We start from the raw sequence: 26,261 nt of genomic DNA, 5'->3' as shown, positions 1-26,261 counted from the left end.
ATGCATATATATATAAATAATATATTGAAAACTGTAAATCCGACCTATTTTAAGCAGTAGGAAGATGTTTAAGCTCTAAGTTTTTATTAGATAAAATTCACTCTGGTGTAAACATATGTTTTTTATTGTAAAACGTGAATTGTTGTGAAATTGACAATATCTTGATTTGTATAAGGAATACGATTTTCGAGCAAGTTTCAGTTCTATGTACATTTCGTATTACATTTGCTTTGATACTAATTTAATTAGATATAATTTTTTCTTCTATTAAATAATTTATATTCAATTAATAATTAAGGAATTTTAGATATCGTAATACTGTTAAATAACGAAAATAAAATAGTTTCCAGTAAATACTTTAAATTTGCATTCATTTGTACCAAACTTTACTTTGTAATTTTATGTTTAATAATGAACAAATAGGTAAAATTTATTTAGAATATCTTTTGACTATTAGAAAAATAAAAAACACAAAATTAAAATATTAAAATATGAAGCGAATATTGCTTAATCTTTAATAAGGAGATTCGCTTCTTTATATCGTGCGAAAATGTGACATTTCTCTTTTTTTATCTTGTCGTATCATACAGTCCCAGAAATCACCAGTTTATGCAATATCTCATACTCACCAACAAGAAAAACGCGGAATATTTAGTGAAAGTTTATCGCAACAAAACGAATTTAAAGGTAGCAAGCCAACTCATTCGGCTCCGCACACCTTACTTCTGCTACAAAATATAAACAAAATGAATTTCAAATAATCATACATCCACGCTATCTTAATTGACCCCAATTCATCTACGTATGCATTCTTAAATAATCACACTTTCATTGCACTGACTGCGTTCATTATTGCTGCAACTCAAACCGGCACACCGCACAGCCTCCCAATCTGTACCAACGAAAAATTCATGTGCTTGGATTTGTTCAAAGTCCGCCCGTTCTTCTGGCACCTGTTGTAACAGTTTTTCCAGCAAATCCCTTGCACACTCCGATATTTCCACATTTTCCGGGTATTGCACAAAACCATACAAATCTATGCATCCAGGATGAGCAGATTTAAAAGGCTAAAATATAGATCAGCTTAACTTCATTGCTTGTTTGCCCATATAGTACATGTTATTGACTTACCAGACCCAAAAGCAACTGGTAGAGCACAATCCCGTAACTCCACCAATCCGATTTGAATGTGAGCGGGCGTTCAGGAGCTACATAGTGACCAGCCAACGCTGTTGGACTATATGCTTTGTGAATGTAATTGTCGGCATCACTCAAGCCTTCGTTTTGGTAAAAATATGTGAGCAATAACTGACCTTTGGCACCAATTAGCAAATTTTCCATGTGAAGATCACTAAAAATGGAATAGAATTAGAGCTTATTATTTATATTAATTAATATGAGAACGCTACAGAATTATTTGGATGATAGACTTTTTTGCAAACCTGTTTTAACATATACATATATAATATAGGATTTTCCAATAAGAGGTGTTATTTTGGTAAAACATCAATGGTTTCGTTGCTTGTGTGGCACGTAGCGCCGTCTTGTTGAAAATAAACGTTGTCCAGATCAATACCATCCAATTCCGGTCATAAAAAATCATTAATCATCTCTCGATCGCGCAATCCATTCACCGTAACTATTACTCCAGCTTCATTTTCGAAAAAGTAAGGTCCAATGACTCCGCCGGACCATAAACCGAACCAAACAGTCACACGTTGAGGATAGAGAGACTTTTCAACAATAACTCTTGGATTTTCTGAGCCCCACATCCGACAATTTTGTTTGGTGACGAATCCACCGAGTTGCAAATGGGCCTCATCACCCAAGATGATTTTTCGATGGAATTCCGGAGCATTTTCATGCATTTCAACGACCAAATCAGCAAAGACACGACTTTGTTGATGATCGGCCGGCTTGAGTTCTTGTGTTAACTTGACTTTATAAGCCGGAATACCCAAGTCTTTAAGCAAAATACGGTGTAATGACGTTTGTGGAATGCCTAATTCCAGCCTTATTCCATAGAACGACGAGGAATGGACAAACCTGGGTTTTCTTCAACACTTTCGGCTACAACAGCAACATTTTCGGCTGCTCTTGAGCAAATTTTCACCATTTTTATAGTGAATTTTAATAATTTCAATGCATTGTTTAAGCATGTATCATTCCATTTTTATTAATGGCATAGTTTCTACTTGTCAAATATGAAAAAATGACAGCTTCAAAAGTGGCATCTACCGAAATAGCGGGCTATTCAAAATATCACCTGTTATTGGAAACCCCTTTCTACCATTGAATCTAATCGTAGAAAGTATTGCTGTGCCCCAGAGTAATACGACTCAGAAGTACTGGCACATCTAACTCAAATTCTAAATTTAAAAACCACTTCTGTAGGATAAGTGAAATTTGAAGTAAGACTGGGAATATCTATATAAATTCCAAACAAAGCAAGCATATTCCAGGCAGGATTGCTAGCAATCAGGGAAGCCTCCAAAGCCCATCTCCGACATCATGCATGTTGGAACTAAGATAGCTATGTATCTTCAGTTATAGTCAAGCTGCTCTAAAGGCGGTAAACTCAAACAATAGAGGAACTCGAAACTCGGTCAGTCATTGGATCTCTATCACTCTAGTGTGGATTCCAAGCCACAGTTACATGTAGAGTAACGAGAAGGCAGCTCATCCATCTTGGTTAGGATCCTTCTTAAGCGAAACCAGTAGAAGTTCACTTCAGCCGGGTTAAAGCGGATCTAAAGTCTCACTATTACTGCTTTTCAAATAGACAGGGTTACAGAGTAGTAGGGTTACTCTAACCCACAAGCGAGCTTGGAAGGCTGAGAAAGGCTGCAGATGGACAAAACTGATGTTACCTGTCATGTCCGAGCAGAGGGGACTGTAGGCGGCTGGTTGGACTGATGACGGGCCAATTTCTATGAGCGAAGCACATGGAAAAGGTAGGCATCTCAGACAGTGCACTCTGCTCAGTAGGTGGAGATGAGGATGAGACAGCGGACCACTTTCTGTGCGTCTGCGCAGCCTCCGCTCGAATCAGGATTGAGGTTTTTGGCACTGATGTATTAAGAAGCGACCACCTTGGTTCCTTGGGACCACCACATCTACTCAGATTTACTCGGAGGTCCAGTAGATTTAAAGAAAATTAAAAAGAGAATCCGAATGCAGTACAATGGACTTAATTGTATCTGAGTGCTGTACTTGCTAGTATCTTCCGACCAAAAAAAAGTAGAGAATGGAAGCAACTACCAACCTGTGCCATATCCAGGGAAACATGGCGTATCAAAGACCAAGCAACTGGTAGGCTACGAACAACCCAACATTGCAAGGCTAACCGCGGTTCTCAGTGGATACTGGAGAATAAGGAAGCACGAGGCCATGCAGTTTTAGAGAGGTCGGAGGGACTGGAACCCCTGTTCAGTATTTTTTTTTTTGCGGCAGGCTAATCACCTACAATGTGAGAAATCAAAAAAGATTAACGAAACCAACGCAAGACTTAGTCTTGTCGCGGCCCTATGCCCGCGAGAGGAGTGAGCAAGAAAAAAAAAATCTTTGCAATTCCGCGAGTTTATCAAGGCAAGATTACGAGCTTATGCCAAACATTGACGAAATTTAAAGCTTGGAACTTAGAGCATACAGCCACTAAAGGAACAACAACAAGTCAGGGAATTCGAGGTTTATGGTATCTAAATAAGGAATCAAAAACTCTTTTGAATTTATATTAATAATAGTAGTTGGATATGAAACAATTCTCAAATACAATTCAACCTAAAAGTTTGGTCGATTACTCAAAAAGCACCACAAACACTTGATTAAATAGTTCCCTGAGCCACATACCATTTTTCGTAGTATTAACACTTCCCTTATATGCCCATAACTTACAGGTATTTCAATGCACTTACTTACCTTAATATGACACCTTTGCCGTGTAAACTGTGTATAGAAACAGCCAGTTCCCGAGCCCATTGTTTCAAACTTGCCTCGGGTATTTTAGTGAATTTAATATTATTTTTCTTAGGCGAAGATGAGACCGTTTGCGATGTAGAATTTTTGATTTGAGCCTCAACTTTTTCACTCGCCGTCTTTGGGTCATCTTCCAATTGCTTGCTCTGCTGCAACGTTTTGGACACAGACTTTAGTAGCTGTTGAGATGAGCGCACTAATTCACTGAACTCTACCGATTCTGTAGGCGCCAATTCGGTGGAGTCGACCGGTGGAATACTGTTTTCTACTACATATCCGAAACGTTGAGAACTAATACCACTGGAGATATCGGGTTCAACTTGTTCTCCATTGGTCACAATTGATGTTTCCCCATCCATTTCATCCGGGAACAATGCTGAGAAATAATTAGTTGCTCTCGACGCTATCGTGGGCGTATATGACTGAACATAATCAAATAACCTTCCTCCCTCAGCATGTTTTAACAGCAAAAAGATTTTTTGCTCCGATTGGAAGAATACCAACAGATCGACCATAAACGGTACATGTTGTGGTAAAAAAACTGTTTGCGTGGGCATGTTACTGGATGGTTTCTCAATGCCCTTCATCACATACATTGTGCGCGGTTCTGGTTCTGTAACGCAATAAACCTGCATTACGCTATCTCCAAGCACTTTTAGAACTTTGTATTTGGCCAAATGGTTCCAGGGACGTTCGAGGTATACGGAGGGTTTGCCATCGATTGCACAGTCAGTTATATCAATGGATAACTGGAAGTTTTTTTTACCACCAAAACCTCCTTCGCTGGTACTTTCATTCATAAATTTATCGTAGATGTCGTCCGCGCGTGCAAGGTACTTTGAAATTTTTGCTTTGGCTATAAATTTGCGTTCGTCATTAGAATCATCTGCAAAAAACAGAAATTGTTCAATTTTTTTAACATCATTCATTGCTGGAAGAACATCATATCACTATGCACCATAATACAAAAAATAAAAATATAAAAACAATTAAAGTTTATACCTAGAAACAATATCACGATATCCTGTAATAAGATACTGTTAATAAATGTCAATGTTCTTTTTACCTTTGGACCCAATTAACAGCAGTTCAACGCCTCGTTTATAACGCACATGCGCCTCTTGATAGTCTAAATTTGCTTCTGCTTGCACAGCCCGGCTGAACTCCAATGCAGCTTCATAAATATAATCACTATCGTCACTTTCTATTGAAGCCATCGGTGTCAAGAACCGCGTGTAGTCTTTGCATGTCTTTTGATCAGCCGCCAAGTCTTTTGGCAGAATCGGCTCTCGAACGTTTTCAACAATTGATGGTTCTGCCTCAATGAGATCGTCAATTGTATTCTCTGTTTTTACATCAACAGTTGTCAGTTCTTCCAAATGTTCCATCTTATTTTGTGTAGGGTCAATCAAAGTGATGTTTACGTCAACGTCATGAGGATCATAACGCAAATCCAGCTTATCACATATATCTGCTAACACTCCACCTTTTGAGTCTTTCGCCGTATGCAAACGACGCAAGGGGGATGCATTAGGGGTAACAATTGAGGTTTTTAAGCCTCGAGTTGCACAACCTCCTACGCCAGTTTGCTGTGCCTCACTAAAGAACTGTGTGAATGCATGGCATTTATAGAGAGCTGGGTGTTGCGCTGCAAAATCAAGGAGTTGCAGAATGTATTCCTTGCGACGGCGTATGATGTCGGCATCAAAACGTTTGAAAAAGCTACAGTCTGTAGGTTCAGGCAGTTGCCCCGGCAATTTGAGACCTCGATGACGACGAGAAAGTTCGCGATGTAAGCGTTTTATATCATGAAATCGCTTCCAAATGGTTAGACATGTTAAAGCTTGTGGTAACGACCTTGGAAAAACCTATAGAAAAATTTATTAGATTCCGTGCGTTTATTTATTATAAGCATATTTACAATTGAGGTAATTTTGTAAATGGTATAACCGCCTTTATGAGTTTGTGTATCCGTGACAGTGAAGCTATGAATCCAACCACCGAGATTAGGAGCCATTTTAAGCGTACCGTAAGCCGTAAATTTCTATTTATACACTAATTATTTGTATTTTACCAACTTGAACTATACATTTACACTTAGTTTTCTAGGAATTTAAGCCATAAATAATATTTAAGCAATCCTTGATAAAAATACAATAGTGACCGTGCTACCATACCAGTTATTTTCACGAAAACCGGGTAAGTCAAGATAAAGCGGGCATCCGCATTAGCTATAAACCACTTCATACAATATAATACAAAGCCGATGTTTGCTTATTTGAAATCTTACTGCGCTATCTGTTTGAGTGTTAAAGAGCTTCTTTGTAAATGTTTTCACGTAAATTGGGAGGTTTTCAAAATTTTAAAACCTTCCTAAATAGTTCGAAACATACTCATCGAAATTTATATAGCAAATTGTTTCACTTATCGTGTTAATAGCTATGCTAAAACGAGGTGTGATACGAACAGTGAATTATTAATGCAAACTAGCTGTGTTCCCGAAATTATCATAAGCTATCAGCTTTTGGCGTTAGCTTACGAAAAACCCTAACAAAGTAGGGCAAATTTATGAAACAAAGCCATCGTTCACTTTAGAGAAAAGCAGAAAAATCAAATTTTAATTTCGCACATCAAAAAAATTTAGCTTAGTGTTGGAAAAAGTAAGTATAACGAACTTAGATATGAAAGGAGAAAGTAAATCTACTTTGGACTGTAGAAAACGTACCTCGAGAACACATAAGGTGTAGCTTTTATAAATTTTTGAATCTTATATGTGACTTAATCCTGCGCCAGACCTCTGTCTAAGTACTATTTTCTTTATCTCTCGGCGATACGCGTGTCGGAATGTGATGAAATGCTAACGTTACAATTTCTTTTTAAAATCCATAATCGACAGTTTTTACCATAAGGTAACTGTGTATTTTACTCCTAACTTTCCATATTCCACGTCTCCACACCTTCTATACATTATGTCAAAAAAGATCTGCTAAAGCAGAAATGTCAGGTAGAGAACGGGAATTTCATTGTTAAAACATATGTGTCTTATAGTCTTATAGACGGCGGCGTGTGACAGACGTTTGTTAAGAGGATTAGTGAACAGCTGATTTTTTGAAATTATGGCCTGTTTTTGGAGAAGTCTAAATAGTTATTGCTCTTATACTTAATAATAAATAAATAAATATTAAAATTTCTGTATACACATTTTAGTTTTCATGCCTACTTTTATTAATGTTTCCAAAATAATTGTTGACTATATTTGATACATTCCTTGTCAATTGGCATACAATTTCTTTCCCTGTTCCATATTTTGTCGATTAATGCTTACTCAACATTTCGACACGTAATTGTCCGTTTTATAATAATTGCTAAATTTGATTGAATGTGATGGCAATATTTTAAGAGTGGGTATCGTCATTTTGAAAATGTCGTCGCTGATACTTTGTCCTCAAACTCTTGATTGTTTAAAAGCATTGTTTGATTTATACGATGAAGAGGTAAAAACGGACACCGAGCTTGTGGATGAATCCTTTTTGCAAAGAAGGGAAATGCACAGTCTGCAAAACTAAAATTATCAAAGATGCTGCTAATGGGAACGTTACAAAAATTACTAAATGACTGTCAAACATGCAAAATGGCAGCCCATTGCTTCACAGATGTTGGCAATGTATGACTTTAAATATTTCAAGACATGAATTTCCAATTTTATTCAATTTATTAAATTCCATTTCGAAAAGTTGCGCCTACAAAAGTTTCCCTCTATGAACGCGATCTTAAACATTACCAATTTGTAGAAGCAAACCGTCGATACTTTCTATGCACCGACGTTTTCGTAAAATCCCTAGTTTCGAACCAAACAAGATGAATAGAATGCAAAAGGGGACGTCTTTCGAATACCGTTACTTTATTTTTCTCAATTTTGATAAGACTCGGCCTTCTATACACGGTGAGTAGACCAGCTGATTCGTTTCTTTCGCCGTGTACATTAGGACGTCAGCACAAAATAAAGCGCCGAAAAGCTTCTAGGTCCAACTACATGTTTTCTTGTTTTTTCTACTTTCCTTTGTCGTGACATCCTAATGCATCAAACGTTGTTGGTGGTCGCTGCATGATGTGCTGCATGTTTGGAGGCATTTACATATTTTTAGGAGGTATTTTTCTTCTTCAAACTATTACTTTCCGTTTGAGTTTTTGTGAAAAAAGGACGGGAAATATGTGAAATGTTATATATTTGTGAATACAAAATTTAAAATACCTAACTCAAGCTTTGCAATTTATGGAAGAACTTGGACTGATATTATATAGATTTCATGTATGAGTGAATAAATTTATGGCTTTAACAACATCTCCTACAACATTCTTGTGTTTGACAGTTTCCATTCTATTTTATCATTCCTGAATCTGTCGTATTGCTTTTATTACTTCACGTGTATAAATAATTTCACCACTTCTTCCACTCTTTGGTGTGTGAAGAGAAGCTGATTAACAACTCCTCTGAAGGACCGTGTATAACATAAAAAAAAACGAAGAAGTCACTGAAATTAACTAACACCTGACCTAATAGCTAAATGAAAACTTAACTTTCGGTTTATTTGTTGAAAAGGTTAGTATGTAAATATTATTTTAGCATAAAAATGTTTTAATAAGATTTGAAAAAGTGATAAGTTTTCGTTAATCGTCCTGTATGTGACATCTGATAAATATGTGCATTTTGTCTCTAAGATGATGATAAGCTGATTTCTGATCATCGTCAGAAGTTCATCGAAGCAAATCGTTTGTATTTTAGTGAGGTTTGTCGTGTTTTCTAAAATTGTGAATGATTGGTTTTTCTAATACACACACCATACAAAATGGCGCAAAATGGCGTTTCGTTCATTCTTCGTGAAGTCGACATATTGGTTCATGTTTTCGGAAAATACTAAACGACGAGTACGTAATTTTTTCGTTTTCTATGCATTTTCGTAGGATTCATTTTCATAGTTGCAGCGGTGTATAAGTGGCAAAAGCAGATTAAAATAAATTTGCCACAAAAATAAATGTTGTAAACATTTAGCGTTCGAATTTTGACGTTTTGTAACGCGAAGCCGTTAAGATTTATCAAATACCATAAATCAACAAAGCAGACAAGGATAGAAGTGAAAAAAGTAAAAGAAAATTGTTAAGTTATTGGTTAAATTTGTTTTATTAATAGCATTAGTTGTGTGCTTATGTGAAATTGGTGCTCCTGCCGCGTTTTCATTACAAGGACTGCTGCTACGGCCAAAGAAGCACCTACATTGGTGTCTTTATTGCAGTACAGTTTCTCGTGCATTGAATGCTGTAAAGCCAATGTAGAAATATGCGTGACACGCTGTTGGGGTGCGGAGCGTCTGAACGAATTTTTGTTGTGCTTTTGATAGAACTTTACTTGCGCCTACCATTTCGAAAGCTAACCCAGTTTTTATATACGTCTTTACTCAATCAATTTGAGATTTTTTTAGAAAATAAATTTCAAATAAGAGAACAGTTATAGAGTGGAGTAGAGATATACGTTTTGTAACAAAGTTTTCTTAATTTTACAGTTGTCAACACTTTTCTCTCTATCTGGAAATCTTCGCCGTCAAAATGGGTGAAATCAAATCTGTTAAAGTGGATAATTGGGGAGTATTCTTCCTTCAAAAACTGCAAAATTTCTTTAATAAGACGGACTACTGCGATCTCACATTGCAATTTCGAGATAACTCCCAATTAAAGGTTCATCGCCTAGTGCTGAGCGCTTGCACTGATTACTTCAACGTTTTGGAGCAGACATGTGAAATGGTAGATGATGCACTTATCATGCCCTATGAACTGCAGGCAGATGTTGTAGTACCAATAGTAAACTTCATGTATACCGGCACATTGGAATTCGAACTAAAAATGTATGGAAAGTTGTTACGCACGGCAAAGGATATGAATATGACGGTGCTGCTAAAGTTGTTAGAAGCACATCGCCGTACAATGGAAGGAGTAAATCGCATGCAACGGGTGAGTAAAAAAAAATGTTTCTCTGGTAATATAAAGATATATAAAAAAATGTTATCCATAGCCTCCTAGTCCAAAACCATTGCGTCGCCGGGCTCCCACATCTGCTAGTATGCCTCAACAACCAGCCCCCAATCAACAACGACGCGTATTAACGACGTCACCTAACAGTGTATCTGGAGTGCAGCGTCGAATCACTCAAACAATTAGTACTAATGCATCTACGCAACAAACTCCGTATCGTCAACAGATAGGTTCAACTTCATTAATAAAAACAACCAGTAGTAGCAGTACTTCTACTGCCATGCAAGGGCGGGCACATTACGGCAATCAAATTGCTTATGAAACTCATCAAACTACTATTAAAACAGAGCCAGAGGAACCAACAACCACATCGCCATTTGAACAGTTGCGCAAAGGTTACAATAATAACAAGCGGCCGGCCAGTACTACTTTGATTTCACCGCCCACAAAGAAACTTAATATTGAAGATGTTAAAGAGTTTGCCGAGCAACAGCGTATGCGGAAACAAATTGCTGCAGAATATGGTGATGATCAAGGCGAGTACGAGAGTGGTATGATGGAGGACGACATACACAATGATGATGACGACGATGAGTTGGCAACCACATCCGCCACTGCATGCACTTCCTCAGCTATGCAACCGTCCACATCGCGCCAAACCCAATTACAGCATGGTGCCACTACAATCACAATTAATCAAAATGAGAAGCCGCCGACTATCGTCGTTAAAGACAGTTCCAATTCGAAAATGAACCATGCTAAAATAATTAAAGAAGTACTTCGTCAGTATCCACATTTGGTAAAGAGTAATAAGAATATAAAACTTAAGATAATGCCCAGCTCTGGTGACCAACCACAAAAGATCATTGTAAAAAAGGAACAATTGGAAAATATTTCCAATGAGCCGCAAGCCCAATTACTGTCTCAATCGCAGTCAGTTTTGCGCACACAAACCTCATCGCAAACATTGCTGAAACCATTGGAGAAACCTCAAGCCAATATACAGCAAACTCCATCGGTTCTGCCAGTGGTATCAAAGGTATCACCAGCTCAACAGAAACCACCAGTGACATCTGCTGCCCCCGCCTCGATCGGAGTGAGTACAGCAACACCAGCAGCAGCGCCAACACAAAAGCGCCGTATCGATAGTAAAACAATGCACGCGTTAATTGCATTAGGGGCAGAGAACACCACTGGCCCTTGGTTGTGTCTTCGTTGCGGTGTTAACGGTCGTCCCATAAGTATTCCATCATATCGTGGTTTCCGTCGACATTTAATCAACACACATAAAGAGTACATTGACCCGGCTCTCTGCGAGCATTGTGGCTGGCGTTCAAGCAATAAGCGTGAGCTCCATTTCCATATGGAGGTAGAGCATAAAATGAAGACAACTTCGTACGCTTTTCCACAGTGTTTGTTGTGTTCCAATCCATTCCTGGACACAAATGCGCTAAACCAGCATATGGTTGAGGCCCATCCAGATGAGAATAAACAGCAATGTATTTATTGTAATAAGATTTTCGCACGTGAACTCCAACTCTATAACCATATGAAAACTTACCACAAGAAACAGGCACTTGAAGACGGCATTATTGATTATTCGGATGAAGAGTTTTCAGAATCGCAAGACGCCACCGAAATTGCCACGCCCGAGGTACAAGATGCTGCAACAAAGGAAAAGAAGGAATCAAAGATAAAAATAATTTCTGATATTAGCTTACCCAGTGCTGGAGCGATATTAAAACTAGAGGGCAACAATGTTGCTACCGAAGTTACTACACAAATGGACATATCTGGCGACCAGCAGGACTTTATGGAAACAAATGAAGGGACAATTATTACTTCTGAACCCAAATTCGTTAATGTTGATGGTAACGAGATGGTTTTAACCGAGGAACAACGTAAAGAGATCATGGCTCAATTGAATCAGGAACATGGAGCTGGTGGGGTTGTAATGGTATTAAACGAGCCTGCTGAGTATACTGCAGAAACAACATCTATTGCTGCTAATCGAGGTGATATAGAAAACGTAGAAAAACAACAGCCAGAACAAGAAATTGAGCATGAGGCTGAACACGAGTCTGAGGCTGAAGCCATGGAAGAAGAGTTTCCAAATGTAGCTGCAGCTGGTTCAACAGCAGATGAGGACTTCGATGATAGCCAGATTTACAATGAGTTACATCCGGCACAAAGTGGACAAGGCGATGTAGAAGGGACTGCAGATATAAACACTACTGACGTTTCGGATCATAAAAAGAACACTTCGGGGGGATGTGCTTTGGATGAAAGCAAGGAGTCCATGGAGAATTTGGAATGGGCTGAAAATTTGATCAGTGCACATGAGATGGCTGATCAAGAAATAGAAGCGGATAAAAAAGATAAAGTATGTATTACAAAAGAATGCATTATTGTACTTAAATAATTTCCTTTTTTTCTTGTAGGAAAATAAGAATGACGATGTAATAAACCAAAAGTTGAAGGAATTGACTGGTGACTGGTCAGAGGATGAGAATGAAGAGGAGCAGCACGAGGCGACAGTTTCTCCAAGTGCTGAGGTAGAGCAACCAGAAGAATCCTCTAATACTATTAAGAACGCAGTAGAAGGAAGAGATGAAACGAGTGCGGATAAAAAGGAATCTGTTCGAGAGGAGGCGAAGATTGCTGAAGAATTTACACAGGAATCTATTGAACACGAGAAAATCGAAGAGGAAACTGACAGCTTGGAAGTTGTAGGAGAAAATGTCATGCCACGAGGTGATGATCCTGGTTACACAAGTACGAAGGTTGATGATTCGAAGGTCGAAGAAGATGATGATCTAGACACACTCATGAAAAATTTACACAAGGATGATGCAGACTTAACAGATGTAAAGAGTGAGGAAACTGAAGACGAAGTACAGAAAATGGAAACGACAGATGTTGAAGTAGCTGTTAAAAATGAAAAGGACATCACTCCCTCTAAAGAGTCAACAACTAAAGGAGATGGGAATATTTCGAAACCTGAAATTAAGAAAGATGAGAAAAGTGGTGCAGCCGAAAATATTGTGTCTCTTCAACGCGATGTACTGCTAGAAGAACTTATTGCCGACACTGAAAGCGTGTCTAAAGATGAGTTCATTACGAAAGCGCAGCCAGCTGTTACTGAAATTACAAAATCATCTTCCATTGAGGGGGAAGAACCTTCTACTGCATTTGCAATAAAGGCGGAGGAACCAACTGAAGCTGTTGAAGAAATGAAAGTGGACGACACTAAGGCCACAGAAGTAATTGCAAGTGCAACTGCAGCTGATGGCGATGGAGATGCTGCAGCAGAAGCGGTAAAAGATGCCGCTATCATAAGTAAACCAACGGCAGGTGATGTCGACATAGTAAAAACATCCGAACGCGTGAACAGTCTTATTAGTGAATGGGCTGAAGATGAGGAAGAAGACGAACACGATACTGCTACTCCAGCTGCTATCACGGAGGCGGATGAGGAACAACTTTGAGATCTAGATTTAATTACGATGTAAGTTTTTAACCTAAAACATAGGAATAATGAATTCTAGAAGTAAAAAAGAATATGATAGCATGTTAAAAAATTGAACATATAAGAAGCAACGCGCATAATTGTAGTTATATACATATTCACATTAAGATGTTACATTATTTTACAACTAAATATGACTTCAGTTCTGTGCTAAAATGAATGATTTGATTGCATTTAAGCACGCTTACCCTTGTCTTTGTTTGCAGCTATGCAAATGTTAAATCTTTGAAAATTTGTAAAATTTGGCCATTCAATATTCTTTTATTTATCACTAAATACTAACTGTTAAACATATTCATTTGGGTAAAAATATATATACGTAATATATTATGTTTCAGTGCGTAAATACCAAATTAGCACCAAATAATCGAAGAATCGTGGTAATTTTTGAAAAATAACATCAACTAACATATTTGGTTATTGCTTCAAACTTCACAAAAATTGAACAGATTTCGAAAAAAAATATCAAAATTTTTAACTTTATAATCAGAACTTTTAGAAAATTCCTGGATATACTATAGCCCATTCATTTTTCGTATAATAAAGTGTAATTATGGTAAAGTCGCTCAAAAATTACTTTGACTTAAAAAAAAGTACATTAGGTGTTGTTCGGAAGTCAAAAATCAGTGAAAATTTATAGTTAAAAAGTTAACGGAAAACGAGTGAAAAATATTGTAAAAAGTTGAAGTGACGTAATTATTTGAGCACAAAAGTGTACTCGTATGAATTTTACTGATTTCATGTATTACAAACATAATACCATACATATTGAAATATAAATACATATGTATACATATTGTGGAAGCCGTAGTCCAATGGTTGATGCGCGACTACCCAGGCTCGAGATACACTGTGGGAACCAAACTCCAAAAACATAGAAAAGGTTTTTGTTTTTTTGTTTTTCTTTATAATGGTGGTCACCCCTCGGAAGGCAATGGCAATCGTCAGAGTGTATTTCTGCCATGAAAAAAAGAAGATGAAGTTGTTTCCAATGTTTGTGTAACAAACGGGATGTAAGCGGCAATTATACATATATACATTACCATACCCTAACGAAATATAGACAACTCAGATGCAAAGATGTATTATTTATTACACTAATGCACTCACTTGTAGCATAGAAGCAAAGTTTTGAGTAGGATGTCGGCTGAAATTAATATTTATGTACTTATTTACTAATGACAAAAATGAACGTTAAAAGGATCGTTTGAAAAAGATTAAAACAGATAACCATCGAAGCTCGGTATGCGGAATATGCATTGGTTTAACTTATTACCAATTAAAGTTAGAATAGCTTTCTTTACTGGAAGAAATGATTCGGCTTATTTCTGTGTTCGACCGAGCAAGGCATAAATGGTGAACTGCATAAGGCGATAATTGCAACTTCAAAATAAATATTATTAGAAAAGCTCACATAGCATATTATAAATTTTGTTTCTCTGAAAAAATATAACCATACTTCCGTTGTTATTTTAACAGTTTAGAGCACTTCGGCTTGTTCTGGTAGCGTAGGCCTTCTGTCTGTGGCACGAACCACTCATAATTCTGTAGCATGCTTTGATAGAAATTAAATACTTTATTCTTAAATAACAATATAGGGAATTTACCCTTGGTTCGTACTAATTTCTTTAAACACTATGCGTAAAATATATATGTCAATACATATTTATGCTGTCTACAATAAACCGATTACTTACAAAATAAAAACAACTATGGTTTAGTCAAGAGTTATTATATTGGAGATTAGCATTCGAAAGCAGAGCATGTTAAAAATAGCGGCAGTGCTACTTTCCATGCGATAGAGTCAGGCTTTCTCTCATTGCTGCTACAACAGTTCATGAAGCAAATAGTTTGAAACAATTGTTAATATTTATGTACCCAAAAAACTTGCAAAGTACGGGAAAGTGAGAGAGCAAAATGACATTTCATTTTGAGGGGAAGTTGCAAGTTTTACTGGATAAATTTTATGCAAGTGAGAAAAACAGCTGATCGTAAAAGGTAAAAATTAGCATGAATTAAAATTTGGGAGTTGCGATTGTTAATGGAATGTTTCTCATCTAACAGCGATGATGAAATGGAACAAATTATTCTGGAGAAAATAGAATCATGCGATGCTTAGCTCATTATTTTGCATTTTATTTGATTTTTTTTTACTGTAATACTAAATAACTCAACTGAATTTTTATTTTATTTTTGGGTTTTTCCCCGCCAACAATTTAATCAGCTGTAAAATGCAAATTGTTACTGGTTTTGCGTTCATGTACTTTCTTTGATATTTTTCTCTTTGAGAGCGAATTCTCAGAAATTAATTTACTGGCAAGTTACTGGATAATTTTTACATGAACAAACCTAACACCAACGTTAAGCATTCTGTTAGTAAAAAGTTGACAATCTGATGTCAAGCACAATATAAAAGTTTTCACTGCAGAACAGAAATGAAAAAGTAAGTTTTTATTTAATAAATACTACTTTGAAGTTTATTATTGTTTATTTAATATTGTTAGTGCGAAATTAAATTCAAATAAAGCTAAGTTACTCGTTATTTTCATATTCTCAAACAATGCGTGCGACACGAAATAATTTTTCATAATTTTGCGACAGCTTATCAGCTGAGTATCAGCACCAGGCCATCAATATGGTTGTAATAGTAATAATTGTTGTTGTAATATTGAGTAGATCTCGATCAACTAGCTATCGCCATCTGTATTGAAATGAATGGTAAGTAATGTACATATCAATGTAGCTGATGCTTACCGTCTAAATAATAGTTAATGATGCACATTATGGCGAAACCACCAGAAACGGCTAGGAACTGTCCAAAACCTGCTACCTTTCTCGAAGGATTTTGATGCCATCGCGCCTTTTCTCTAGGTATGACCTCACAAACGGTTACATAGAAAAGCGTTCCACCAGCAAGCCCCTGTATAACCGGCAGCACCGAGCCAGACCAACTGTAGGGCACGTCTACTATGACCATGCCGATCGCAATGCCACAAACAGCACCCAGTGCAAACACCAGTATGCCAATGAAATGTTTGCGAAGACTTGCTTGTGGATTTGAGCGAAACTCCAAACCCAAACAGAAGCCCATAACAAACTTATGACAGGCAACTGCTCCGAGCAAAAAAATGACCTGAAATTAATACATTATTAAAATATTGCTAGTTGGAAGCATTTGGATCGTAAATATTTGTTGTAGTCTATCATAATGCAACAATGTACAATAAAATAAAGCTTTTGCTACTCTACAGTTCTATGACATATTTGTATATACATACATATAAGGTCAATTAAGAAAGTTCTTGATATTCGCTGTCCGATGCATATTCTAATTACAAAGCTCCAAAGTCTGTTTAGAAGGTTTGAAGAGAAGTCGACATAAATAAGTATACACTTTTAAAAAATATCTGGGGGTTGAAAGCTCTTATTTTATTCTCAACCGGGATTGTGAAATTTAATGTATTTCCACTCCCACAACCATACAGAAAGCTTCTATACACTTGAATTTTTTTTTCGTTAAATTTCTACTGGAAAGCTACGAACGAATATTGGATATCTGGAAAAAGCTGTATGACAAGAGAAAAACGTTTTATGGAATAACAGAAAAGAATATACACCTTGAGCGGATTCCTCAACATAACGTCGGTTAGCATCACTCAAAAATGTATGCGGAAGCTTAAACTACGCATGTAAAAATTGATTCATTCAAAACCAGCCATGTATGCGTATGCTGTCCCTCTTATACAAAAAGCGTCAGACGTCTAGAGTAAAAAAAAAACAAAAAAAAAAAAACAGCAATGTGCTATGTCTTTTCGTGACTTCCGATGGTATTTGCACAACACTATCCGCTGTGACAACATTAAAATGATTGCGAACGTTTTTTCTATCAACAAGTGGCGTTGCTGCAAATTGCACTAACAAATTAATTTAAATTGGATCTAGTTTATCAGTGGATTACTGCAAATATTTACCATCATTTTATTTCATCTCGACGTGGTAAAAATAATCTTACGCATTAAGTAAATATGCTTAGCGGATATAGGCCATTATTTGTTGAAAAATAAAGTTAGTGATAAGCATAGATTGCAGAACATAGCACATTAGGGGTTCTCTACATCTAGCAAGTTTGCATAATAGCATGAAATACCAAAATCCTACACAAAAATAAGATAATACTCCCACGCTGCTAAGTTACTATAAAAGAAGAACAAGCAAAGGGTCGTATTTGTCCAATTCTTAGACTAAAAGTATATAAGGGTTTCGCTATTGCATTTTTTGCAAATCTGGCACAGATTGGAAAACTTTGGAATTCGTGCACCTACCAAAAAAGGCTTTGCGTTACCTAGACAATCTCCCTATTTTACTTTTTACATACACATATGGTCATTAAAATAGATACGCCGCGTTTATCTACCGATTTCCTTGTGCCGCTCGGACAAATTTAAAGTTATTGAAGTTTGGAGCAATGAATCAAAAATAAATTTATTTGGAAATGATGCTGGGCGACACAGACCTATTGATAATCATGGTAGATAACCACTGTATCTAGAGTAAACTTCGATAACACAGTCCTGCGAGGGTGAGTTTCTAGAATGGCTGTACTTGTTTCTTGTAGTTTTTTATGCGCTGAAAACGAATCTGACCTTCAACATGCTCCATCACGTCAGGATTTTTGGTAAATGAAGCCTAAAAGGTCAAAAAATGGCCATTTTAGCCATTTTTGATTATTTTTTTTGGGATAGAAATTTTTTTTTTCAATTTTCGACGAAAAGGTCGCATAGTACAACTCTTGAGCTTTAAAACCCATTTTTTTAAATTATTGTACGATTTTTTAAAAAAAAGTTATGACATTTTGAAATTAACAGTTTCAGTTACGTATACGTTGGGTATAACGTCTATCCCAAAAAAAAATCAAAAATGGCTAAAATGGCCATTTTTTGACCTTTTAGGCTTCATTTACCAAAAAATCCTTACGTGATGGAGCATTTTGAAGGTCAGATTCGTTTTCAGCGCATAAAAAACTACAAGAAACAAGTACAGCCATTCTAGAAACTGAAAAAAGTTAAATTTCGCAGGCCTGTGTAATTTAAACAACATTTTTAATGAAATCAGTAAGTTATTTTTGTATCCTATCTATTTCAATGACCACATGAATATTTCCTTTTGTTCTTATTGTCATTGGTCTAATTTTTAAAAGATTTATATTTGTTATATTAATCTATTCGTAGCCGAATGAGATGGTGCGTGACTGCCATTCGAAATTTGGAGTACTTTGGTTTGAATCTCCGTGAAAAACCAAAATGAAGAAAAACGTGTTTTTTAATAGCGGTCGCCCCTTAGCAGGCAATGGCTCCACGAGTGTATTTCTGCCATGAAAAAGCTCCTCATAAAAAATATCTGCCATTCGGAGTAGGCTTAAAACTGTAGGTCCCTCCATTTGTGGAACAACAATTAGACACACGCCACAAATAGGAGGAGGAGCTCGGCCAAACCCCCGAAAAGGATGTAAGCGGGGGTATTAAATACGAAACTGTTTTTCCGTCAATTTCTTGAGGTTTCAACGGTCTAGGAAAAAGATGATTCACACCGCGCAGAATTCTGCAAATAACACTGGAATCTTGTAATGGGGTATACATTTCTGACAGACAATACATAGCTAACCGGGGTCTAGTGAAAGGCTAATTCTAACAAGTTGCTACGTCGGCTTCGCTATTTAATAGCCATGTACATATGTATACCCTGCGACAAATGTTAGCACATCAGTATTTTTTTAACAGTTTTAACTATTTCATTTTTTTAATGTTTATTATTTTTGTATAAAAGTGTAGCTTAATATCTACGAAAACTAATTTTAATTGATTAATAATTAATTGTACTTTATATTATATTATACAAACGAATTCGATTATTTTTATTTGCTAATTTGAGTTTGCTAAAAAATCCCGTTAACTTTTTATAATTTTTTTCTTTAATGGTACTGATCATTTTCTCCATATTAAAAATGTGCATTAGTTATTCGAAAAATAAAATAAAACTAGCCAACATGTACCTATTATCATTTGTCGCGAGGTGTACTTATGTATGTTTAACTCTTAATTAGTCAGGCGTACCTTTGTTGCTGAGTTTTGTACACCAATAGCAAGACCCTCGATGGCTGAATGTAAAGACAATGCCACAAAAAGTCCAAAGGTCCCCGTCATAGACTGAGCACAGGGTTCTTCATGACTCGTATGACAAATTCGAGCGTTTGCATCCGCTATGGCTGTTTGAACCGCACAGTGCGAGGTGTTATTTTGAAAATGTTGGTGTGATGACTCATTGCAGGTATTGTACGAGTTGTTTTGTTGTTGTTCACCATGACTGTTACATTGAGTTTTACAATTTTTAATACTCTTTTTGTTTATTTTAAACTTACTGGTTAGTATTGTAATGATCATGTGCATCAACCAAGAGGGGGGTGGTGTCATTGTTCACGGCGCCGTAACCTTGATTGTGGTTCCGAAGTGGTTCTGTGCTTCGAAAATGCCTATGTTGTATCGCTTCACCGAAAAAGTAATGTATGAATTCATCAATAAAATATATTACGAAAAACCCTCCACAAATTGTAATTTCCGCAAAGTTTGAATCCATCTGCTTTCGTACCTCTGGCAATATATGTACTAGCGCAGTAGCTAACAATATGCCCGCACCGAAGCACAATAACATTGATGTTGTTAGAGGGAAGCGTCTACGACTCCGATCTGAAATTATAGCTGGCAGCATTCCAGATAAAAGGCTACCCAAACCTAAGACACCTATAGCTAAAATTTTTTCGCCATCACCACGGTCTGTACTGTTATTACTGTTACTCCATATTGAAACACCCGTAAGGTTATACATTTTTTTTTTCTAAGTGCAAATTCCCCGCTTAATAGATGCTGACATTCGCGCACAACTGAGGCATTAACACTGATACTTAAAATATCCTCTGAACTTCCAAGATTTAATCTCTATCGTGTGCAAATTTATCACAATGTAGTCTACTGTTCTTCTAATGTAGTGATTCTCGCGTTATTTTCTAATCAACTCAAAAGTAATGCGAATGTAAATAACGCCTTTAATCAAAATGTAAACACATCGTTCCAGAGATGTAATCATGGTGTGTAATAAACAGGCGAGGTCAGTTAGTCACCAAAGTTGGCAATACATGCTATGAATACTTTATGTCATTTATTGCCAACATCTGTAAACCAATGAGCTGCCATTTTGCATGTTTGATAGTATTTGGTATTTATTATTATTATTGGCTCTCTTTGATACCAAATGATACCAAAATACGATGTAGATAATACAAAGATTGGGACCCTTCACAAATAGCTCCTTTGTTCATTTGAGTGACGTCAGTATAAGAATTAAACAAACCTGTATGTACAAAGTTGCTTCTTTGTTGTTCAATATGTGAATATTTTGTATTTCAACTAAAACAAAATAATAAAATTGGAGGAGCGCGTGTTAAATTGCTGTGTTCATCACTCTTTTCTTTCCACAAGGCGAATCTATAAAACGCACCAGGGCAACAACAATATTAACATACATTTTCAATTAGAATGTAAACAAAAAACAAAGCAACTACAAAGAAGTAGGCCAATTTGACATTCAAAACCCCAAATCGCAATTCCAGTCACACAACCTTCAATGAATTCTCCTTGGATCTGCACTTAAATTCGCTTATTCTTCCTCTTCTTTTCATTTGTTTATTTTTTGTGCTGATGTCACGAGCCTTGGATAGCACAATCTTGTTGTTGTTGTTGTTGTTAACAGCATAGGTAGCCCTGTCAGTGTAGGCATATGATCGTTCGTCTTCGTCTAGCTCATCTAGGGGTAGGCCCAGGAAACATGCTGTTTCGACAGGTTGGGTCCAGAGGGAGAGGGAGGTTAGATGAGTAGGTTTTAGAGGGCATGTAAAGAGGTTGTTAGTGCCATGCGGGGTACCTTCGCATGCGGGACATAAATTTGGTATGTCGGGGTCAATTCTTGATAAGTAGGAGTTTAACCTGCTACAGTATCCAGAACGTAGTTGTGCCAGTGTTAGACGGGTCTCACGGGGAAGCTGGAGCTCTTCGTCTGCAATAGGTGGTGGTTGGACTCCGATTACAGCATTCACAGGACGGGAGTTCAAGAAGGTGGTAACAGTCTCCCGGTGAATGTCGTTTATAGACTGTCTAAATACTGTCCGGTCCAGTAGGTTACGGTCAGTCTTGTCCTGGATTTCGCCAGCGTAGTCTAGGAGGTGTCTCCTGACGTGCCTGGGAGGCGGCTCGGGCTCAAGCAGGTGTCTACAGGGATGAGACCTACGGTAACATCCGAGCAGGAACTGCTTGCTGAGCAATTTGTTGTGCTCCACAACTGGGAGCATTTGTGCCACGTTATGAAGGTGTTGGATGGGTGACATCAGGAGGCACCCGGTCGCTGTCCGGATGGCGGTATTTTGACAAGTCTGTAGCTTTGTCCACTGCGAACCACTAGTTCCAGGCGACCAGACAGGCGCCACCACTACCTACACCTCCACAATCTTGTCTTCTGACATTCTTGCTTTTATATTGAATTTTTTATTTAAAAATACTTGTATTGATTTATCAGTACTAATGCTAGACATATTCACTAGAGGTTTTTTGAAATAATTAATTATTGAACTAATTATTTAAATACATAAAATATTGAATTTAAATTAACGAATTACATACGCGTACAGTTTTGCTTGCATATACATATACATTATATTATACATAAAATTTTTTTTTTTTAAATCAATAAAACTGTGTTTTGAACTTTTTTATATCTTTTTGTATTAATTTTGTTAGCTTTTTTTAAACGTGTAGTAACTGTGCCTACAACTGATTTTCACGATAAACAGAATCATTCTTAACTGATTTTCGAATTTCAATTTGCACTCGGCAGCCCCTTTCAGTGACGTCATATTTGTTAGGCTTGCATATGCATAAATCTGCATTTCGTTTAAGTTGCAGTGCAATATCATCTCTGGTGCCGTTTGGGTACAATTTACTTTCAATTTTTATATACATATTAATATAAGCAATAATATTTAAAGAGGCTACAAAAAAGCAAGCTAACAGAATTATTTAGATTTAAAAATATATGGATAGTACATTTTCTACACAAGCAATGGACTTTGGAGATGGAGTAACTGTAAAAATTGGTGATGCCGCTGATTACGAACATGGTGATAACGGTCCAAAGTTAAATGCCGTTGACCCATCTAAGCTGGAACTTCAAAAGATTCGGGACTCTAATGCTGATGATGGAAACGTGTCGTCCGTAAAATCTGTGACACCCAATACTACTACTACTGTACAGGTACAACTCTTACATCCTCGCAGCCGTGAGATCCTAGCAGAAATGCATAAAAGTATTCACAGCGATGGAAGTGGCAGTAATAGCAGTGGTGATACTATCGACTCCAACTACTCAATGCAGACCGTATATGAAAAAAAAGAAAATAAGTTACTTCCCGAACCATCGGAACCATCCAATGGTGCCCAAGATGTATTAAACACACCATCAACTGAGCCTTCGTTAACCATCTTGAAAAATGCGGCGGAACCACTTGAAACAAATACCGTAATAGAAAAAGAAATGCAGAAACAACAACAAACAAGTCAAGTGACACAATTACAGCATCGAGATTCTATTTCTTGTGGTATTGAAGATTCAACGGAACTGCTGTTAGTTGACTCTGCAGAGTACGATGAAAAATATTTTGGAAGCACGGACTCGGAAATAGAAGTATTAGTGTCGGAAGAGATATCTGAGTGGTCAGCCGGTGGTGCAGTCATGGATGAAATGGGACAAACATCTGACGATCCCGTTCTAGCAACAATAACAGCAACAATGCCACAAATGAGTTTAGGGGGGAAAAAAAGTAGTCCGGAACGTAGCAATACCCCAGTTAGTTCAGTAGTGGGTAAAGAAGAATCTACTGATCAAGAAATATCTGTAGAAAGCTTCAGTCGCAGCTCTGATAGCGGTAGTGAAGAGTTAGGCAAAGGACAGCTACTTAAAATAATAAGCGGACAAGCAACGCAAATTCAAAAGCTTGAAAATACGTTAGACCGCTACCGGAGTACACATCAAACGCTATATAAACATGTCGAGGAGTTACGACGGGCTTTGAAGTCCAATGAGGTGGATGTTCCTACCACAACAACGGAAGCGGTCGGTGTCAACAAAAAAATATCTCTTGATAACCAGTAATAAATGTTCTATGGCTTGTATGCATTGACCTTGTCATATTTAAAAAGATGTCCATTATTTGAAATAGTACATACCTTACAAATGTTGCGCTTAATGTAGTAAATACGTGATATATTCTTTATTTTTTGTGAAAATGTTTTACTAAGAAAATATAAATTTAAGCATTTTGTCTGAGATATCGAAAGTTTCATTAGTTATTTTAGGGCCATCAGAAAATTTTCGGTCGTCCAAAGGTAATTAAGACTTGGTACCCAATACCAAACGTTACATAGAGGGTATTTACTGTCGAATTTGGCGGTAATACTTCTTTGACGCATAGGCACCGCTTCATCGATCACCGATCCGACTGTTTAAACTTTATGGACTCTGTGGGTTGCTACTTAGACACAAAGCACAGAGCATTTGGCGAATAGAGTAGTTATTTTACTAACGCGTTCCAATCGCGTCGTACTCCATTGTTAAATGTTAAAGCTAAGTATTCTCGCCAAATTTGACAATGCACGGATTCAAATCCCCTATGTATGGAGCCACATATTATAATCTTTACAACTTCTATGTATCTTTTAGGGGCAAACAATCACTGGCATACTAATCCTACTCGGTGTGCGTTACTATAAAGAGCCCTTTTTTATTGTTAAATAGCCAGGCATTATTTTTTGCAGTGCTTCTAATAAAAGTAGAATATGGATTGTCACTATCGCCAGGGCGTAATTAAAATGCTTATCATCAATAATTAAGAATATCATCTTACTAGCCTGGGAATATATACCAATGGAATTTGCAGGTTCTACAGGGAGAAATATGAAATCGCTGGTATCGCGCCCAACACTGATGCATAAGCGGGACATATAGCACACTTGGGAAAACATATTTTACCAGAAGTTGCTACCCCAATAAAATAAGACAAACACTAAAATGAGGAAGTTAGAAGTTTAGATAAGGTTAGGTAGTGCTGGCTGATCTTTTGGTCTTAGAGAAATACTCTGAATCCAGGAAGAGGACACAATAGATTTATTGGGCCGCACTTCTAAATCTTAATTTGTGGATGTTATTTTCGAAATATTTTGCACTGAACTTTCGTCGACAAAATCTGAATTTGAACTAAAATAGACCATCAATAAGATTTCTCGAAATATAATATGCTGATCCTAGTGCAACCTAGCAGGTCTATTTCATTGGAAAAGTATTGTTTCACCCAGTCAACATACAAATGTTTTGAATATGAGTTGAAGCGAGAAGCGCTTCAAACTCGATTCATCGTTCCAAAAGCTTAGAGTGATGCAAAAATCTGTTTCAGATTTTAAATATAGTGTTATATTCTGTTACACCTTACATCACGCGCAATTATTTTTTTCCAGTAGTAATTCGAATGTATAGACCCGACGGTCATAGAGTTTTATTATAGAGTAAAAGATAAAAGCCTTTACTTTTTACTTTGTATTAACACTTTGTTTTAATATATTATTTTCGACATAGCATTTTCTGTTGTATTCACTCGTTGCTACTTAACTTTTATCTTAAGCCGATGAAGAAATCACATCTGTGTACAACTTGACTTTGGTGGCAATGCTCATATCAACGTATTTGTCGCCAATAGATACGATCAAACCACCAATAATGCTAGGGTCTACACGAGATGTAATTTTTAATTGTTGGTTACCCTTCAGGAAAGACTGAAATATGAAAATAAAATTATCAAATGTTACCATTGGCATAAAATGATAGAATAAAATACAAAGTATTGAATTTCTAATTACCCTAAGTGCTGATTCCAACTGTTTGTTCTGTGACGAGTCCAAAGGCTTGGCAGTGACAACTTCACACACAACTTCTCCACGATGGGCAGCCATAATAGTTTTGTATGCACTTATAACAGTGTCAATGTTTTTCAAGCGCCCATTATCAGCCAAAAGTCCCAGAAGGTTGGCAGTTGCTGGTGCCATCTTTAACTTACCGGCCGTCTCCTTAAGTGTGTTCGCCATAAGCTTTTTGTTGATAATTGGATTGGTGACAGCCATACGAAGCGAAACGTTGCTTTTCAAAGCTGCTTGCAGGGCATTCAGATCCTTTTCCACCTGATCCAACTGCTTCAACTTTGAGGCAGCTGAGTATAGGGATGTGGCATAGCGACCTTCAAGACCGAATACTTGAATTGGTGGCTTCACAGATTTAGTTTGAGAACAGAAGGTTCGGGTCTAAAGAAAAAAATATAAAAATTAGAATGGTTAAATTACATAACCAATATATCATTGAATTTTCACACCGCGGCATGCGACACATTTTGCAACAAAAACCTTTTCACACGACTAAGAATTTATTTTGATTATACGAAATATGCAACTTGTAGTAATTTTTCCAGATTTAACTTACCAAAATTGTAAGTTTATTAGCGGCCGCCATCCTGGAAAATCTGAAGAAACCTTTCACAAACGTCGCCAAATGAAGTTTATTGAATGACACCGAGTGTTGCCAGCTGATCAAT

At 36.9% G+C, this 26,261-nt stretch overlaps 4 protein-coding genes across 6 annotated transcripts; 1 reads left to right on the top strand and 3 right to left on the bottom strand.

The window, feature by feature from the left end:
- Positions 1-101: 101 nt before the first annotated feature.
- On the bottom strand, positions 102-6,411 carry LOC128862812 (ribosomal protein S6 kinase delta-1). The gene is made up of 5 exons (XM_054101569.1): positions 5,897-6,411; positions 5,042-5,843; positions 3,919-4,861; positions 1,132-1,351; positions 102-1,067 (listed from the first exon to the last, which is right to left on the bottom strand). The coding sequence occupies exons 1-5, from the start codon at positions 5,990-5,992 to the stop codon at positions 813-815; spliced, it is 2,316 nt and encodes a 771-aa protein (XP_053957544.1). The 5' UTR covers positions 5,993-6,411; the 3' UTR covers positions 102-812.
- A 2,045-nt stretch (positions 6,412-8,456) lies between these two features.
- On the top strand, positions 8,457-14,089 carry LOC128862787 (centrosome-associated zinc finger protein CP190). 3 transcript variants are annotated; one of them, XM_054101536.1, is made up of 4 exons: positions 8,457-8,575; positions 9,534-9,978; positions 10,040-12,382; positions 12,441-14,089. In XM_054101536.1, the coding sequence occupies exons 2-4, from the start codon at positions 9,577-9,579 to the stop codon at positions 13,485-13,487; spliced, it is 3,792 nt and encodes a 1,263-aa protein (XP_053957511.1). In that variant the 5' UTR covers positions 8,457-8,575; positions 9,534-9,576; the 3' UTR covers positions 13,488-14,089. The 3 variants fall into 3 exon arrangements, with proteins under 3 accessions (XP_053957511.1, XP_053957518.1, XP_053957504.1); XM_054101543.1 differs by lacking the exon at positions 8,457-8,575 and adding an exon at positions 8,883-8,901; XM_054101529.1 differs by lacking the exon at positions 8,457-8,575 and adding an exon at positions 8,912-9,116.
- Positions 14,090-15,976: 1,887 nt separating this feature from the next.
- On the bottom strand, positions 15,977-20,659 carry LOC128862803 (zinc transporter ZIP1). The gene is made up of 4 exons (XM_054101557.1): positions 19,944-20,659; positions 19,639-19,888; positions 16,283-16,661; positions 15,977-16,229 (listed from the first exon to the last, which is right to left on the bottom strand). The coding sequence occupies exons 1-4, from the start codon at positions 20,405-20,407 to the stop codon at positions 16,216-16,218; spliced, it is 1,107 nt and encodes a 368-aa protein (XP_053957532.1). The 5' UTR covers positions 20,408-20,659; the 3' UTR covers positions 15,977-16,215.
- Positions 20,660-25,143: 4,484 nt separating this feature from the next.
- Positions 25,144-26,261, bottom strand: LOC128862781 (ATP synthase subunit O, mitochondrial). The gene is made up of 3 exons (XM_054101517.1): positions 26,150-26,261; positions 25,537-25,974; positions 25,144-25,452 (listed from the first exon to the last, which is right to left on the bottom strand). Exons 1-3 carry the CDS (start codon positions 26,177-26,179, stop codon positions 25,297-25,299), a joined length of 624 nt encoding a protein of 207 aa, XP_053957492.1. The 5' UTR covers positions 26,180-26,261; the 3' UTR covers positions 25,144-25,296.

The sequence above is a fragment of the Anastrepha ludens genome, chromosome 2, assembly GCF_028408465.1.
Source record: "Anastrepha ludens isolate Willacy chromosome 2, idAnaLude1.1, whole genome shotgun sequence".
Classification (NCBI taxonomy): Eukaryota; Metazoa; Arthropoda; class Insecta; order Diptera; family Tephritidae; genus Anastrepha; species Anastrepha ludens.
Note: the sequence above shows the minus strand (reverse complement) of the source record. Positions and strands in the feature narration are given on the sequence as shown.

Excerpts from the sequence above, each read along its gene's own strand:
- LOC128862812 (XM_054101569.1), bottom strand. The coding sequence starts at position 5,992 with ATGGCTCCTAATCTCGGTGGTTGGATTCATAGCTTCACTGTCACGGAT. Across the intron at positions 5,844-5,896 it reads TTTACAAAATTACCTCAATT|GTTTTTCCAAGGTCGTTACC; the intron begins GTAAATATGCTT and ends ATTTTTCTATAG. Across the intron at positions 4,862-5,041 it reads GCTGTTAATTGGGTCCAAAG|ATGATTCTAATGACGAACGC; the intron begins GTAAAAAGAACA and ends TGTTTTTTGCAG.
- LOC128862787 (XM_054101536.1), top strand. The coding sequence starts at position 9,577 with ATGGGTGAAATCAAATCTGTTAAAGTGGATAATTGGGGAGTATTCTTC. Across the intron at positions 9,979-10,039 it reads GAGTAAATCGCATGCAACGG|CCTCCTAGTCCAAAACCATT; the intron begins GTGAGTAAAAAA and ends TGTTATCCATAG. Across the intron at positions 12,383-12,440 it reads AAGCGGATAAAAAAGATAAA|GAAAATAAGAATGACGATGT; the intron begins GTATGTATTACA and ends TTTTTCTTGTAG.
- LOC128862803 (XM_054101557.1), bottom strand. The coding sequence starts at position 20,407 with ATGTATAACCTTACGGGTGTTTCAATATGGAGTAACAGTAATAACAGT. Across the intron at positions 19,889-19,943 it reads GATCATTACAATACTAACCA|TCATGGTGAACAACAACAAA; the intron begins GTAAGTTTAAAA and ends TCAATGTAACAG. Across the intron at positions 16,662-19,638 it reads TACAAAACTCAGCAACAAAG|GTCATTTTTTTGCTCGGAGC; the intron begins GTACGCCTGACT and ends TATTAATTTCAG.
- LOC128862781 (XM_054101517.1), bottom strand. The coding sequence starts at position 26,179 with ATGGCGGCCGCTAATAAACTTACAATTTTG. Across the intron at positions 25,975-26,149 it reads CTAATAAACTTACAATTTTG|ACCCGAACCTTCTGTTCTCA; the intron begins GTAAGTTAAATC and ends TTTTTTCTTTAG. Across the intron at positions 25,453-25,536 it reads AGTTGGAATCAGCACTTAGG|TCTTTCCTGAAGGGTAACCA; the intron begins GTAATTAGAAAT and ends TTCATATTTCAG.